At 52.1% G+C, this 13,726-nt stretch overlaps 4 protein-coding genes across 4 annotated transcripts; 3 read left to right on the plus strand and 1 right to left on the minus strand.

Moving 5' to 3' along the window:
• Positions 1–164: 164 nt before the first annotated feature.
• Positions 165–3,353, plus strand: N7520_000373 (tyrosine protein kinase SWE1; the record flags this gene model as incomplete). Its single annotated transcript, XM_057134308.1, has 1 exon — positions 165–3,353. The coding sequence occupies one exon, from the start codon at positions 165–167 to the stop codon at positions 3,351–3,353; it is 3,189 nt and encodes a 1,062-aa protein (XP_057000244.1).
• A 1,233-nt stretch (positions 3,354–4,586) lies between these two features.
• N7520_000374 (putative mRNA splicing factor RNA helicase (Cdc28)) lies at positions 4,587–7,934 on the plus strand (the record flags this gene model as incomplete). Its single annotated transcript, XM_057134309.1, has 1 exon — positions 4,587–7,934. One exon carries the CDS (start codon positions 4,587–4,589, stop codon positions 7,932–7,934), a length of 3,348 nt encoding a protein of 1,115 aa, XP_057000245.1.
• Positions 7,935–8,125: 191 nt separating this feature from the next.
• Positions 8,126–8,463, plus strand: N7520_000375 (cytochrome b5-like heme/steroid binding domain-containing protein; the record flags this gene model as incomplete). Its single annotated transcript, XM_057134310.1, has 2 exons — positions 8,126–8,302; positions 8,386–8,463. 2 exons carry the CDS (start codon positions 8,126–8,128, stop codon positions 8,461–8,463), a joined length of 255 nt encoding a protein of 84 aa, XP_057000246.1.
• A 541-nt stretch (positions 8,464–9,004) lies between these two features.
• Positions 9,005–13,017, minus strand: N7520_000376 (putative nuclear migration protein; the record flags this gene model as incomplete). The annotated part of the gene is made up of 2 exons (XM_057134311.1): positions 9,005–9,894; positions 9,948–13,017. The coding sequence occupies 2 exons, from the start codon at positions 13,015–13,017 to the stop codon at positions 9,005–9,007; spliced, it is 3,960 nt and encodes a 1,319-aa protein (XP_057000247.1).
• Between the last annotated feature and the right edge of the window lie 709 nt (positions 13,018–13,726).

The following is a 13,726-nucleotide window of genomic DNA, read 5'->3' on the forward strand; positions in this document are numbered from 1 at the left end:
ATCATCAATAGATCCTAGAGATATCAAACACGCTGGCAATCAACAGGTGACACTCATTTGGAGTGTAGGTGAAGAAGGGGAAAAATCAAATCGCTATTTTCGAGTTGGATCGACTCTCATTCTGGGATTGTTGTGAGGCACGTTCAACACAGCATTCCCCAAATATGGTTGCAACCTTTTCGCCGCACCGCGATTCGGGCGGCACCCTTCACCTCTCATCACACTCTGGGATTCATCACGTCGATGCCAGTTCAGCAATCCGCCAGCTTCGGCGCTCATTATCGCGCTCGCCTTCTAAGAGCTCCAACTTCTTCCTCAGCACCCGCTCACATTCGCCCTCAAAAACCACAGCACCATACGTGTCTTCCCCGCTGTCGCCCTCGAGGCGATCGCAGCATAATTTCTTTCTTTTTCCATCTAATCAACAATCTCCTCTCGCCGTGCCATATCCCCCCGGCGCGAAGATTACACGACCAGTGATGCGACGCCGAACTTCACCACGTAGCCCCGCCAAACGCGCTTTGAACGTGTCAACCAACAGTGGGAACGCGACCCCGTCTCAATCGATCGCCATGCATTCAGGAGAAGAAAATGACTTGACGCTCGACGATTTGGCGGGACCGATGGAGAGTACCACACCCGAGAGTCCGTGTCATCTCAACATGTCCTCTGTGGTGCAGGGCGACACCACGTTTACGCCTCGCTCCAGTCTCTCTCGCATCGAAAAGCGACGCAGTGGAACGTTTGGTTCTTTCGCCACAGTGAGTCCTCTAAAACGAAGCGACGGCATCATGAACCTGGATCAAGCATCACGAGGAAGCCCATCTGCAAAGCGACGCAGTGTTCATACGCCCAACTTCTCCACGGACTTTAGCATCTTCGACAACGACCATGGCAGTGCGCCTGCAAGCCCATCCGCGAACGACTCCTCGCTTCACCCGACTCCCATTCAACCCTTCAGTCCTTTCGCTACCATTCCAAAACGCTCATCCTCTCTGAGAAGATCTACTTTGCAACAGCGACAAAGTGATCGACCTCTATTTGGCCGTCCCCGGGGACCAGGTGAGACCGAGGCGTCGGTTGGTACCCCATTGGCGGTGCGTCCACGGATGTCATTTGATAGTGGCTTGTTTGAGGCTGGCCAAGAGAGCCTCTTTTCTCCTCGCCCTCCTCCAGCCAGTCCTCTTTTCTCAAACACGACAGCTGCTACAACGACTCAACCTCCTCGTCCTGCTGCTCATCCCCTATCCCGGACTATCACCCAGTCATCTTCTGGCTCAAGTCTCGATGACTCACCAACCCATGAGGCCATCCACAAACCCGAGCGGCCACGGCCACTATTCAATTTCTCCAAGTCTCTTCCTGCTGGTGCTACTCGGCCTGCCCCTGTGCGCCGTGTAACACGGGAAGATTCAATGGGGTCCGGGGAATCATTCGCGACTCCCGAAAACTACAAACTAGTCAAGCCTCTCCCAGCTGCGTTCATGTCGACGGGACTGATCTCGAAGAAGAATCGTAATGCAGAGGAGCCGGTAGGCTTCAACAAAAACATGCCCGACACTCCGTGCAAACGGCCCGTAAACCTTTTCACTTCTGGGCTGAACGGTTCTTTCAACAAGCCTCCATCTTTCCAAGAGTCAGAGAATGTGTCTCAATCCCCTTTCAACCCTCCAGCCTCCACCGCGCGACCTAAACCGGGACCTTTTGCTCGAGGTATGGGCATATTTGGCAACACGTTCAGTCGACCCGAGGCGTCCCGCCGGGGTAGCTTTGTGAGCGTTGATGGGGACGATCTTCAAGCCCAATCCCCATCTTCACGCCATGACAGTCAGCCATTGACTGATTCTGATTTCCCTCCAACTCCTACCAAGCAAACCTTCCTTCCGTCCCGTACCTATCCTCCGTCTGTCTCCCAAATTGGGCCTTTGGAGCGTTTATCAGAAACAAGAACTTCTGCGAACTCAACACCCTTACGTGATAGATTCCTCCAAGCTTCACCTCATACTCCTCGCGACCAGTTCTTCCCTCCAGACCCAAGTGGCCTGTCAATCTCCGTGCCGCATGAATCGCAATCACTTCAGCCTGACTTCGGTAGCACTCTCAATCTGCCTGCCACGCCGACTGGTCCTCGGGATTCTTTGATTTCTAGCAAGCGTCCCAGTCTTCAGCTTAGTGGCTTTCACACTCCCGATGTGGACCCTAGCCTGACTGTACGATTTGACAAAGTCGAGCTTGTCGGTACAGGCGAGTTTTCTCAGGTCTACCGAGTTGCTCAGCCCCATGATTCCGCTTTCCCTTCAGTTTTCTCTCTGCCGTCGAGTGGACCCAAGTCCCCGAATGCTCTCGCTCACCAACAAGTCTGGGCTGTCAAGAAGAGCAAGCAGCCGTACCTGGGATTGAAAGATCGCGAACGCCGCATTCGGGAGGTCGACGTCCTCAAGACGTTGGTCAATTGTGACCACATTGTCTCCTTTATGGACAGTTGGGAAGACAATGGTCATCTGTACATTCAAACCGAGTATTGTGAGGAGGGAAGCTTGGATGTTTTTTTGGCTCAGGCTGGACTTAAGGCCCGACTGGATGATTTCCGCATCTGGAAAATTCTCCTTGAGCTGACTCTGGGATTGAAGCAAATCCACGATGAAGGCTTCATCCACCTTGACTTGAAGCCTGCCAACATCCTTGTGACATTTGAAGGAGTTCTGAAGATTGGAGATTTTGGCATGGCTACCCGCTGGCCAGCAGAGGATGGGATTGAAGGCGAGGGCGATAGGGAGTACATTGGCCCTGAGATCCTGATGGGTCGCTTCGATAAGCCCGCGGATATTTTCTCGCTGGGTTTGGTCATCTTTGAAATCGCTGGAAATGTTGAGCTGCCAGACAACGGTGTATCTTGGCAGAAGCTCCGAAATGGGGACATGAGCGACGTCCCCAGTCTGACTTGGAGTTCGGAAACTAGCATTTTCCGTGATGCTTCTGGAAACCCCATCTCCGATGGAACATCTTTTGAGGAACTTTGCGCGTCTGACTTGGGTGACGATGACTTTGGCGATGGCTTCCTCACAAGTCGGAAGCTGACTACGCCCAAGCCGACCCATCTCGCCCGAAGTGGAGAGCTGGTGGACCCGCCCACCTTCATGGTGGATGCCAATCACGCCCATGCCTTGGATAGGATTGTTCGCTGGATGATTTCCCCTGAGCCACTTGATCGACCTACCGCCGATGATATTCTAGCCACATACGGGCTACAGTTTGTGAACCAGCGTCGCCGTGCTGGAGCCACGGTGTTTGAGGGCAACTGGGGGCCTGCCGATGAAATCTTGGCCGAAGACGCCGAAATGATCGATGTGTAATCTATTTCTCCTTTTTCTTCTGATGTGCATATGGGGGAGGGGTGTTTTGTGTGTTTTGACGACCTATTTCCTTTGTTTACCTTATTCCCGGCAATGACCCGAATCTTTCGCCATTCATTTTCCATGCCGCACGCCTTCCGATCATGACGATTCCCATTTTGTTTTCTGATCTCTCGAGTCTTGAATACCAGGCTCATTGTCTTCTTTTTTTCTTCTGCCTTGGGAAGCGTTGTCACCGTTGCTGCGGTCTGTCTGTTTCCTCAGCCCTCATGACCCGATCCAATACCTCGGAGTTTCAGCGTGGTTTTCTCCTTCGTTTCTGCGGCGTTTGACTGTTCTTTTGATTTCCTTTGTATTCATTCACTTCTTAGCATTATCAGGTGCCAAATGTACCACCATCCTCCCAACGCAACTGGGTGTTCCTTCGAGCTGGCTTTGAGTCGTATGATCAGGGCTTCTCTGGCGTATTTGTGGTTTTGGTGGAGATCTCTTGCATTGAGGTTTTGGGGGTGTTCACGGGTCAATTTCCTCTACTTATTGACATCTTGTTTCATGATGAATGATTGCCCACCATGATTCTGTTTGATTAGCGAGAATCCTCTGTACTTTGGACCACTTTGGTTCCATGTGTGTGAATAGCCGAATCCGAGATGATATCCTCAATTTTTCTTTCCAAGGCAATATTCGTTAAATGTAATAGGCCTCATAGACTCAAGGCTTCCAACATTGAACCCTCATGAATGCTTGGAACATTTTGATGTTCTTCAATGTACGGGTGCAGGTAAATAACCTTGTAATCAATCCGGAGTCCTGAGCATTCAATGTTTGAAAATGTAGTATAAAGTACCTGAAGTCCCTAGTTTTGAATATTTGTTTTCGACATTTAACCTTCGATTTGAATTGTTTGCAACCTTTGACCTAAGTTCAGCAATAACTTTTTATGTACATGTGTACGACGCACCTAGCTATATCATGTATGGATATATAATTTATCTGCCAAGGGCCACCGTTGGCGGTCTTGGCATCCATCTCCGTAGCTCCGCAACCTTCATGTTCTCCGCGTCAAACATTTTATCTCTAGCTGTTCCCCTTGTAAGTTTTTCAAACCTGCCACTCATCACTTCTTCACATAATGCGCCGTGGCGCTTAAAAAATCACCGACGAATATCCTCTGAGAATTGACGCCATCACCATCACCCATCCCGAAGTCGCACCCACCACAGCCTTCGCACCATGGATAACAAGACCTACGTATCGGATTCTCTGATCCGCCTGACGGGCGCGTCAGATCCGATCTCAGTAGACTTTGTGCTTGCCGAAGCCAGCTCAGCCAAGTCCGCGTCCGCCCTCCAAGACAAGTTGCTTTCCTTCCTCGATGGCAGCCCCAACGAGATTGGTGCATTTTGTAGCCAGCTATTTTCTCGCGTGGGGAAAGCACCACAGCCCAGTCCTTCGGCCGCCCAGAGTGCAACAAAAAAAGCATCTACAAAAAAGAAATACAGCATGGTAGATATGGGCGAAGACCTTGATCCCGAGCCGGGGCTGGGTCCCGTCAATGTCGAAGCTGAGCGCGACCGACGAAGACGGCGGGACAAAGAGAGGGATGGTGAGAGAGACCGAGGCAGTCACAGAGAGATAGATGACAACCGGAAACGAGACCGTAGCCGCGACGCTGAGAGTCGCGACCGTCCACGATCGAAGAAGCTGCGGAAGAAGGATTCAGATTTCGATGACCGATGGGGTGACGAGGAGGCTGCAGAGGATGAAGCGTATTCCGATGCGGGTCCAGACGAGTTTGCAGAGTCGCCCTCAAAACGCACGAGACTCGCGGATGGATCTGCTTCCCCACGCCCTGCATCACCGACCGACGATATTGATCCGCAGACCAAACAAGAGATTGATCGTCAACGTGATCTCCGCGAAAGAGATGAATTCGCCCAGAGATTGGCAAAGAAAGATAATAGCAAATCCAAGAAGATCGTGGAGGACCGGACTCGAGATGGCGAAGCTGCACGACGCCGCGCTTTGGCTGACGACGCTGATGCCCGGGCAGCAGTGATGCCTGACTTGCGACTCCGTTCCCGCCAAGAATACTTGAAGAAGCGTGAGACAGAGCGACTGGCATTGTTGCGACGTCAAGTTGCCGAAGAGGCTGCGGAACTACGCGAGAACCCTAATCTGACTCGCCGCGAGAAGGAAGAATTTGCACGTAACAAGGAGGTTTTACGCATCGCCGAAGAGCGGCTACGGATTGACGACCACCGCGATGGCTACATGATGCCGGATGACTATATTACGGAGAAGGGAAAGATTGATCGAAAAAAGAAAGAAGATGCACTCTATAAGCGATACGTCGAGCGCGACGAGTCGGGACAGGAGAAATTTGTTACGGAGCACGAGGAATGGGAGCTTGAGCAATCGGCCAAGGCCAAGGCGCAAATCAACAAGGCGGAGTTCGTTGATGAAGGAGACTATGAGTACGTCTTTGATGATTCACAGCAGATCAACTTTGTCATGGATTCCAAGCTCGAAGGCACAGAAAAGATGTTGACCCAGGAACAACGTCGGTTCAAGGAGGAAATGGATGCAGCGGAGAAGAAGGCGTTGACCATGGAGGAGACGCGAAAGAGTTTGCCCATCTACCAGTTCCGTGACCAGATCATCCAGGCAGTGCATGAACACCAGGTTTTGATCATTGTCGGTGAAACTGGTTCCGGAAAGACCACGCAGATTCCGCAGTATCTTCATGAAGCCGGCTACACCAAGGATGGCTTGAAGATCGGTTGCACTCAACCCCGTCGAGTGGCTGCCATGAGTGTTGCTGCCCGTGTAGCGGAGGAAATGGGCTCCAAGATTGGAAATGAGGTCGGCTATGCCATTCGCTTCGAGGATAACACCAGTGACAAGACTATTCTCAAGTATATGACCGATGGAATGCTTCTGCGAGAACTCTTGACGGAGCCAGACCTGAGTCAGTATTCAGCATTGATGATTGACGAGGCCCACGAGCGGACGGTGCCAACGGATATTGCTTGTGGTCTTCTCAAGGACATTGCTAAAGCACGACCCGACCTGAAACTTCTCATCTCTTCCGCGACAATGGATGCACAGAAATTCCAGAAATACTTTGATGATGCACCTATTTTCAACATTCCTGGTCGACGATACCCCGTTGATGTGCACTACACCTCACAGCCAGAGGCCAACTATCTGGCGGCTGCCATCACCACGGTCTTCCAGATCCACGTCACACAGGGCCCCGGAGATATCTTGGTATTCTTGACCGGTCAGGAGGAGATTGAGGCCGCCGAACAGAGTCTCCAGGAGACAGCTCGGAAGCTGGGTAGTAAAATACCGGAAATGATCGTCTGTCCCATCTACGCCAATCTGCCATCCGAGTTGCAGACCAAGATTTTTGAGCCCACGCCACCCAAGGCGCGCAAGGTGGTCCTGGCGACAAACATTGCCGAGACCAGTTTGACCATTGATGGCATTGTTTACGTGATTGATCCCGGTTTTGTCAAGGAAAATGTGTTCAACCCGCGTACGGGCATGGAGAGTTTGGTAGTGACGCCATGCTCTAGGGCCTCAGCGAACCAGCGAGCAGGACGTGCTGGACGTGTTGGACCCGGTAAATGCTTCCGACTTTACACTAAGTGGGCATACTACAATGAGTTGGAAGAGAACACCACGCCTGAGATCCAGCGCACGAACCTCAACGGGGTTATCTTGATGCTGAAATCCTTGGGTATTGATCAGCTTCTTGACTTTGACTTTATGGACCCGCCACCTGCGGAGACTATCATTCGAGCTTTGGAGCAACTCTACGCACTTGGAGCTCTCAACGACCGTGGAGATCTGACAAAGGTGGGCCGACAGATGGCCGAATTCCCGACGGACCCAATGCTGGCAAAGGCGATCCTCGCGGCAGGGCAGTATGGATGTGTGGAGGAGGTCCTCTCGATCGTGTCGATGCTAAGCGAGGCCAGCGCCCTGTTTTTCCGACCGAAAGACAAGAAGATCCATGCCGACAGTGCACGCAACCGTTTCACTATCAAGGATGGTGGAGATCACTTGACGTTGCTCAATATCTGGAATCAATGGGTGGATTCAGACTTCAGTGTTGTGTGGTCCAAGGAGAATTTCCTCCAGCAGCGTAGCCTGACCCGGGCGCGTGATGTCCGTGATCAGCTTGCCAAGTTGTGTGATCGAGTAGAAGTGACGATCAGCACCTGCGGCGCCAATAACTATATCCCGATCCAAAAGGCCATCACGTCCGGCTTCTTCCCCAACGCCGCACGTTTGCAGCGTGGAGGTGACAGCTACCGTACGATCAAAAACGGGCAGTCCGTATACCTTCATCCTTCCAGCACGCTGTTTGAGGTTAACCCACGATGGGTGATCTACTTTGAGCTGGTACTTACCAGCAAGGAGTATATGCGCAGTAACATGCCCCTACAGGCAGAGTGGCTGGTGGAAGTTGCACCCCATTATTACAAGAAGAAGGATCTAGAGTCATTAGGATTAGATCGCAAAGTGCCCAAGGGTACAGGAGCCACTGGAGAGAAGAGTCGGACATGATATTGTATATGTGAATGAGGGAATTCGGAATATTTGATTTTGAACCAATCAAGCTGATGCCATTTGTGATTCCCCCGATCCGCGGTAAAATCCAATGTACCTCGGCCCCGCTTTACTCCAGACTTTCCATTAAAACGTCACCTTTTCCCCCTTCCAAACTCCACAATCCTACACACAACCATACATCCACCATGTCGCAATCATTCACCCCGGCCGACGTTGCCGCTTACAGCACCGTCGATAAAGGTCTGTACATCATCATCGACAACAACGTTTTCGATGTTACCAAGTTTGTGGACGAGCACCCCGGAGGCGCAAAGATTCTGAAGCGCGTCGCTGGCAAGGATGCATCCAAGCAATTCTGGAAGGTATATGAGAAGCATCTCTTTGGCATTTATACAGTCTTGGTTAGCTGTCAACTTATAGAAGAGGACTAATTCTATTCTCTCAGTACCACAACGAGTCCGTGTTGAAAAAGTACTCGCCAAAGTTGAAGGTCGGAGAAGTCAAGGAGGCCGCCAAGTTGTAATCGGAATTCAAATTTCATCTCGCGAAGACATACTGCAACTGGAGAAAGGCAGGAGACTGTGGCCCCTCACGATCGGGGCATCTCCAATTTACCCCAATGGATATCATGTGATAGCGAAGAACCTCCGTTTATACCCGCACCTTCAGGTTTTGATACTTTAGATGGTGTCTATACATGCAAATACAAGTGAAAAATTATATCGAAAGGACATAAATCTAGGTACCAGGTGATTTGGATTTGAAGAAACTTGATTAACGCCCCGTTTTCCCATCGCTGCTTCGAAACTCGGTATCCCTTCTCATGGTATCACTATGGTCCAACAAAACGCAATTCAAATAGAACAATCAATGAGAAGAAATATAAGAAAGAGGATGCAAGGGATGTAGGTCAGAACGAAGGATCATATATGCACTTGTACATGTCGAAAGGTAAAACAGGATGTATCGAGAAGAATGTAGTGGTAAAGACGCTCAAGGAGGGAGACAATAGGAATATATAAAAAAGGATGATAATAGTAATAATAATAATGATTAAGGAGGGATTAGAACCCGCGGAAAGGGTCATCGGGTCGGAAAGATAGTTCACTTTCGTCGACCGAGGGCGCGTCATAGTCATAGCGGCCTTGACTCCACTGACTGGAGGCCTTGCGCACATGTCGTGGGCGAGATGGCGGCGCACCACGAGGGCGATTGATCTGTTCCGCATGGTGGTCGATGAAGGCCTCCATGCGCACCGTACCCATGTCAAACATGTTGCTCGCTGTTGTGCGGGTAGTGCGGCCGCTGGCCTCCGATGTGCGACGACTGGTGTTGCTATGGCCACTTCCAATGCCGTGAGGGAGACTTGGCAGCGCAACAGGCGAGAAGTACGGCTCAGAGGAGCCGACAGTGGTGCCACTATGGGACGAGGGCATGGTCCCTTGGCTGGAAAAGCTTCGGATAGCGTGCAGCGCAGGAGGGCGGGGTGCCGTGTTACTGCGCTTGCGGGTGTGGTGATTATGATTAGAGAAGCGTGGGACATGTGGTGCATCCGCGGCCATCGAATTAAGGCTTTCTAAGTCTCCGGTAGGTAGTTCTGAAACCGGCTCGGTACCTGGGAAGGAGCGTTTCCCCTTAGGCATGGGCCGTGGGCGACCCTTGGCCACTCGAATCGAGTCCCGAATAGGATTGCGGCGCAGGGTAGTCTGAGAAGGTATAGCCTCCTCTTGCGGCGCGGGTGGGATTGCAGCCAGATCCTGTAGACCCATGGAAGAATGACTGAGGAATGATAGTGCGGTTAGCCAGACATAGTGGCGTTCAACAGTAAGTGCGGTAAATTTAAGAGCACGCTGTGGTGTGAGGACTAGAATTGAGCGGTTGAATGGATTAGGATTTCCCAGGGTCTTAGGCATTGGATTGTCATCCTTGACATCTAGGACGGATTGGATAGTGACTGGAATCAGAGGTTAGTGACGGATCAAGTCTTAGATATTGGAATCAACTTACATTTCCGGCCAGTCTTGCCCAGCAAGGCAGGCCCGCTTGTCGGCTGTTTGTTGCTCCACATGATAGACCCCTCGTATGGGGCAAGCCAGACCCATCGTTTATGGCGCACTCCGCCGTTGGTGATATTGGCCGATACTTCATCGGGGTTCCGGCCCTCCCAGGCATCCTTGGATTCACCCATGCCGAAAGACTTGCGGCGGCGGACGTACTTGAACATCCACTCACCCACCATAGTCTGAGCAATCGCATCAACGACACTCGTTGGCTGCACACCGCCAGTAGAGTCCCGTCGGTCCTGGTCCCAGTTCATAGAGGGCACTGCCGGGCGATGAGTAGGCCGTTTCGTAGGCCCACGACGTTCACGGGGAACCGTGATGTCATCGACTGGGAGAGGCGGCGGATGGTAGGAAGGACTATCGAGCGTGAAGGGAGATTCAGAGCGAGTTGGAGATGAAAGCGTTTCTGGGCGCTCCGCGAGGCTACTCTGGGACGTCGCGGTCGCCGAGCGAACTCGACGTAACGTGGGTTGTCGCACCATTGTTGTACGAGCACCACGGTCAGAGAATTGCCGGGCAGAAGAGCGAGTCGGACTTGGAGGTCCATCACTACCTGTCAATGGGACGTTGCGTGAGCTAAGACGGATTGGAACCGGGAATGGGGGTGCAATGCTTGAGCCTGCACTGCCATCAAGGCTTGGCTCACTAGGGCTGCGGGGACGACTTTTCTGGTGCGCTGCCGCACCACTAGAGATCAAGGCCAATTTGCGCATACCAGCTCGGCCGCTGGACGTTGTCGTACTGGACCGTTGAGTTCCTCGGGACGGGGCACGCCCAACATCAGAAGGCCGAGACTCAGGGTCAGATAGATGCTCATCGATTTCAGGAAGAGTCATTTCGTCTAAACTGGGCCTTGATTTTGCATTCACCAACTTGCCCCGACGGATAGTGTATGAAGCAAATGGCCGGTTGAGAAGCTCGTCGTCTGTAAAGATGTCACGTTCCTCTGCATAGGGGCCTTCGTCATCGCTCAGCTGCTCAAAGCCCGCAAAGAGGCTGCTAGACCGGAATGGCCGTCTTAATCCAGATGCAATTTCACCTGATAGCGGCCCGTTATCATTGTTTCCAGGGTATGCCTGATATGCCTGATATGCCTGCAGAGGCTCCGAAGCCGGGGCGCGTGGAGGTTTCATCGGGCGCTCATGCGGCAAAGGTCGCTGGGCCCTCTTGGCCGAGCGAGGCGGAGGAATAGGCGCTCGGTAAGACTCAGCATTGGCCTCTTCAAGTTCGGCGGAGGTTGGTAGATCGGGAATGGCAGAGGGCAGTAGACTGGCTGGAAGTTTGACGAGCCGTTGATCGATACGGATTTCTTCCGTCTGAATGGCAACAGACCGGCCCTCGATGACCGACCTGAAATTGGCTTGAACAGACATATTCTTGGTCTGTGGAGGAAGAACAACACTGTTCCGAGGGGACGATGGTTCCGAGCCAGGGGGGTGAATAGCGATCATGGGGACATCGATTTGCGCAGATATATCACTCGGAGACAAGGTAGTCTTCTCTTCGCTATCTACGGGCTCCAGAGAAGGACTCCAATCAGTTTGGGTAGATGCCGATGCCATCTGGACTGGTTCTGCGACCTCTTCCACGGGCTGGATTGGTGGCTCCAAGATCTTGGGTGTCCATGGAGGACTGGGAAGATCGGCAACTGTTTGACAAGAAGATGAGACCATCTCAACGGCAAGTGTGATCATGGCACAGTCCTTCATCTCAGGTACGCCCTGGTCGCCATCAACCTCGCGATCTGCATCAGATTCTTCATCCACCAAAGCAGAATCATGGTTCTCTGCCGCGGTTAGAGTTTCAGGTGATGGTGGAGGCGAGTATTGAATGCCCATATCGCAATATTCCGCAGGCTGCTGATGGTGTAGCTTCGTAGGACTATTGGGGTCTAGAGAACGGTACTCCGCCGCCGTGACTGAGCCAGTGCTTTGCATGGAAAGACCCAGAATCCTGCGAGCCTTTGATGCTATAGAATGAGACGCCTCCGAATTGACTGACATTGGTCGCTCTTCCGGGAGCGCTTCGGGTGATTCTGGGGGCTCATCTTCTGATGCAGCAAACTCGTCTTCCTCATCGAACGCCAATTCCTGGGCCAGATTTAAGCCGGAATCGCCCTTTCCAGGGGCCATACTCAGGACGGAGTATCGAGCATTGTGGTAATCGGCCTCATTTTCGCCCTCCTCAGAAGTTGCACTAGTCATGCTCATGCGGCGGCGACCCTGGCTGCTGGACGCCACACTGGCCGTGTCACTTTCCTTGACCTTGGACTTGGTCGAAAGATCATTTTCGCTACGCTGAGAACTGAGGGCTCCCGCTTCTTGGGCTGCTGCAACCTCACTGAGCACCGACTTCAAGCGGCCTTCCACCACATGAATCTTGCGCTCCATGGCTCGTCGCTCATTCTCCCATGCCTCTTGGTCACGAACCCACAGCATCTGTGTCCGTTCGACCTCCTCTTCGCGATGACGAGCTTTCTTTTGTGCATGCTCCAGCTTTTTCCGAGCATCGTTGATATTATCGACTGCCTCATCCCGCTCACGGGCCAGTTCTGTTATCGCTGATGATGTCCCGCCCTCCAAAAGCTGGATTTGATGTTGCAAGGATCGTGTCTCGCGGGACGATTTGGATACTCTCTCACTGAGTGTTTCACATTCCGTACGTGATTCATCCAAACTTTGTTCCAATGTATCGATTTCCTTGGTTTTATTTTCAACGTCACGCCGTAAGGATAGAATTTCGGACACTAGGGATGCGTGAAGGGTGGGTGTAATTCTGCGGGCATCGAAAGGCGATAGGGTGGACTCCTCAATGATATCATCGATATCGCTTTGACCATCTGGTGAAAATGCCGGCGTTGGTAGGCCTGGTGGGGAGGATGGTGGGGGGGATTCATCTCGCCGGCGCCGTGCTGGGCGAGATCTCGATCTCGACTTTGACTGGGCTCGGGATGTACTCGACGTAGCGGGAGATGGTTGGGCCATCGAGGCTGGGAATTGTAGGTCCGAGTCCATCTCGCTGCGTATATATATAGGAGAACTCCTTTAATAAAGCATTACCTGGGTTGCTTCGTTTCCCTGTGCTAGCCAGAGCACGACAAACCCAGGTCCCATCGATCGTCTACCGTAATTGGATCATGTGTCTCGATGGCAGTGTATATAATGGTTCGTCAATTCGCACGTTGATCGGCAGGAGGAGAAAATAAAGGCGCAAATGGTTGAACGGTGAACACTGTGCCACGACCAGTCAGCCATTGGGTACAACGCGGAGGCGGGATGCACGCCTGAGCGCGAGGGGAACCAATGTGGCCGGGTTTCAGTATGCACGGAGGTTCCCCCAATGTCTACTTACCAGTGCAGCTTAAGTATCAAAGTTGAAACAGGAAAGAGCGAGGAGACAGATCAGATGTCATCCCCTAGAACCAAACTTTGCAAAAGAGGGTCGATCACGATTCGCTCGAGACCGTACCTTTGTACTCCGTAACAAGGGAACAAATTGAGACTTGAGACTAGAACCCGACCTTTGCTCGAACCGGTTTTTTTTTTACAAACGAGAAAACGATCTGAGACGGCCGAGTCAATGCGTTTACGTAGATTGTAGATTACCTTGAGACTTTTAGATCAGCCTTGCCCGTATCGGAACCCGGATGCGAGGAGCATGACGGGGTCAGGGAAAAAAAACATAGGCACAGGGGTGTTCGTTAAGGGGGGGGGGGCATGGGGA

The sequence above is a fragment of the Penicillium odoratum genome (genome assembly GCF_028828045.1).
Source record: "Penicillium odoratum strain IBT 22623 chromosome Unknown utg000001l_segment0_segment0, whole genome shotgun sequence".
Taxonomy (NCBI): domain Eukaryota; kingdom Fungi; phylum Ascomycota; class Eurotiomycetes; order Eurotiales; family Aspergillaceae; genus Penicillium; species Penicillium odoratum.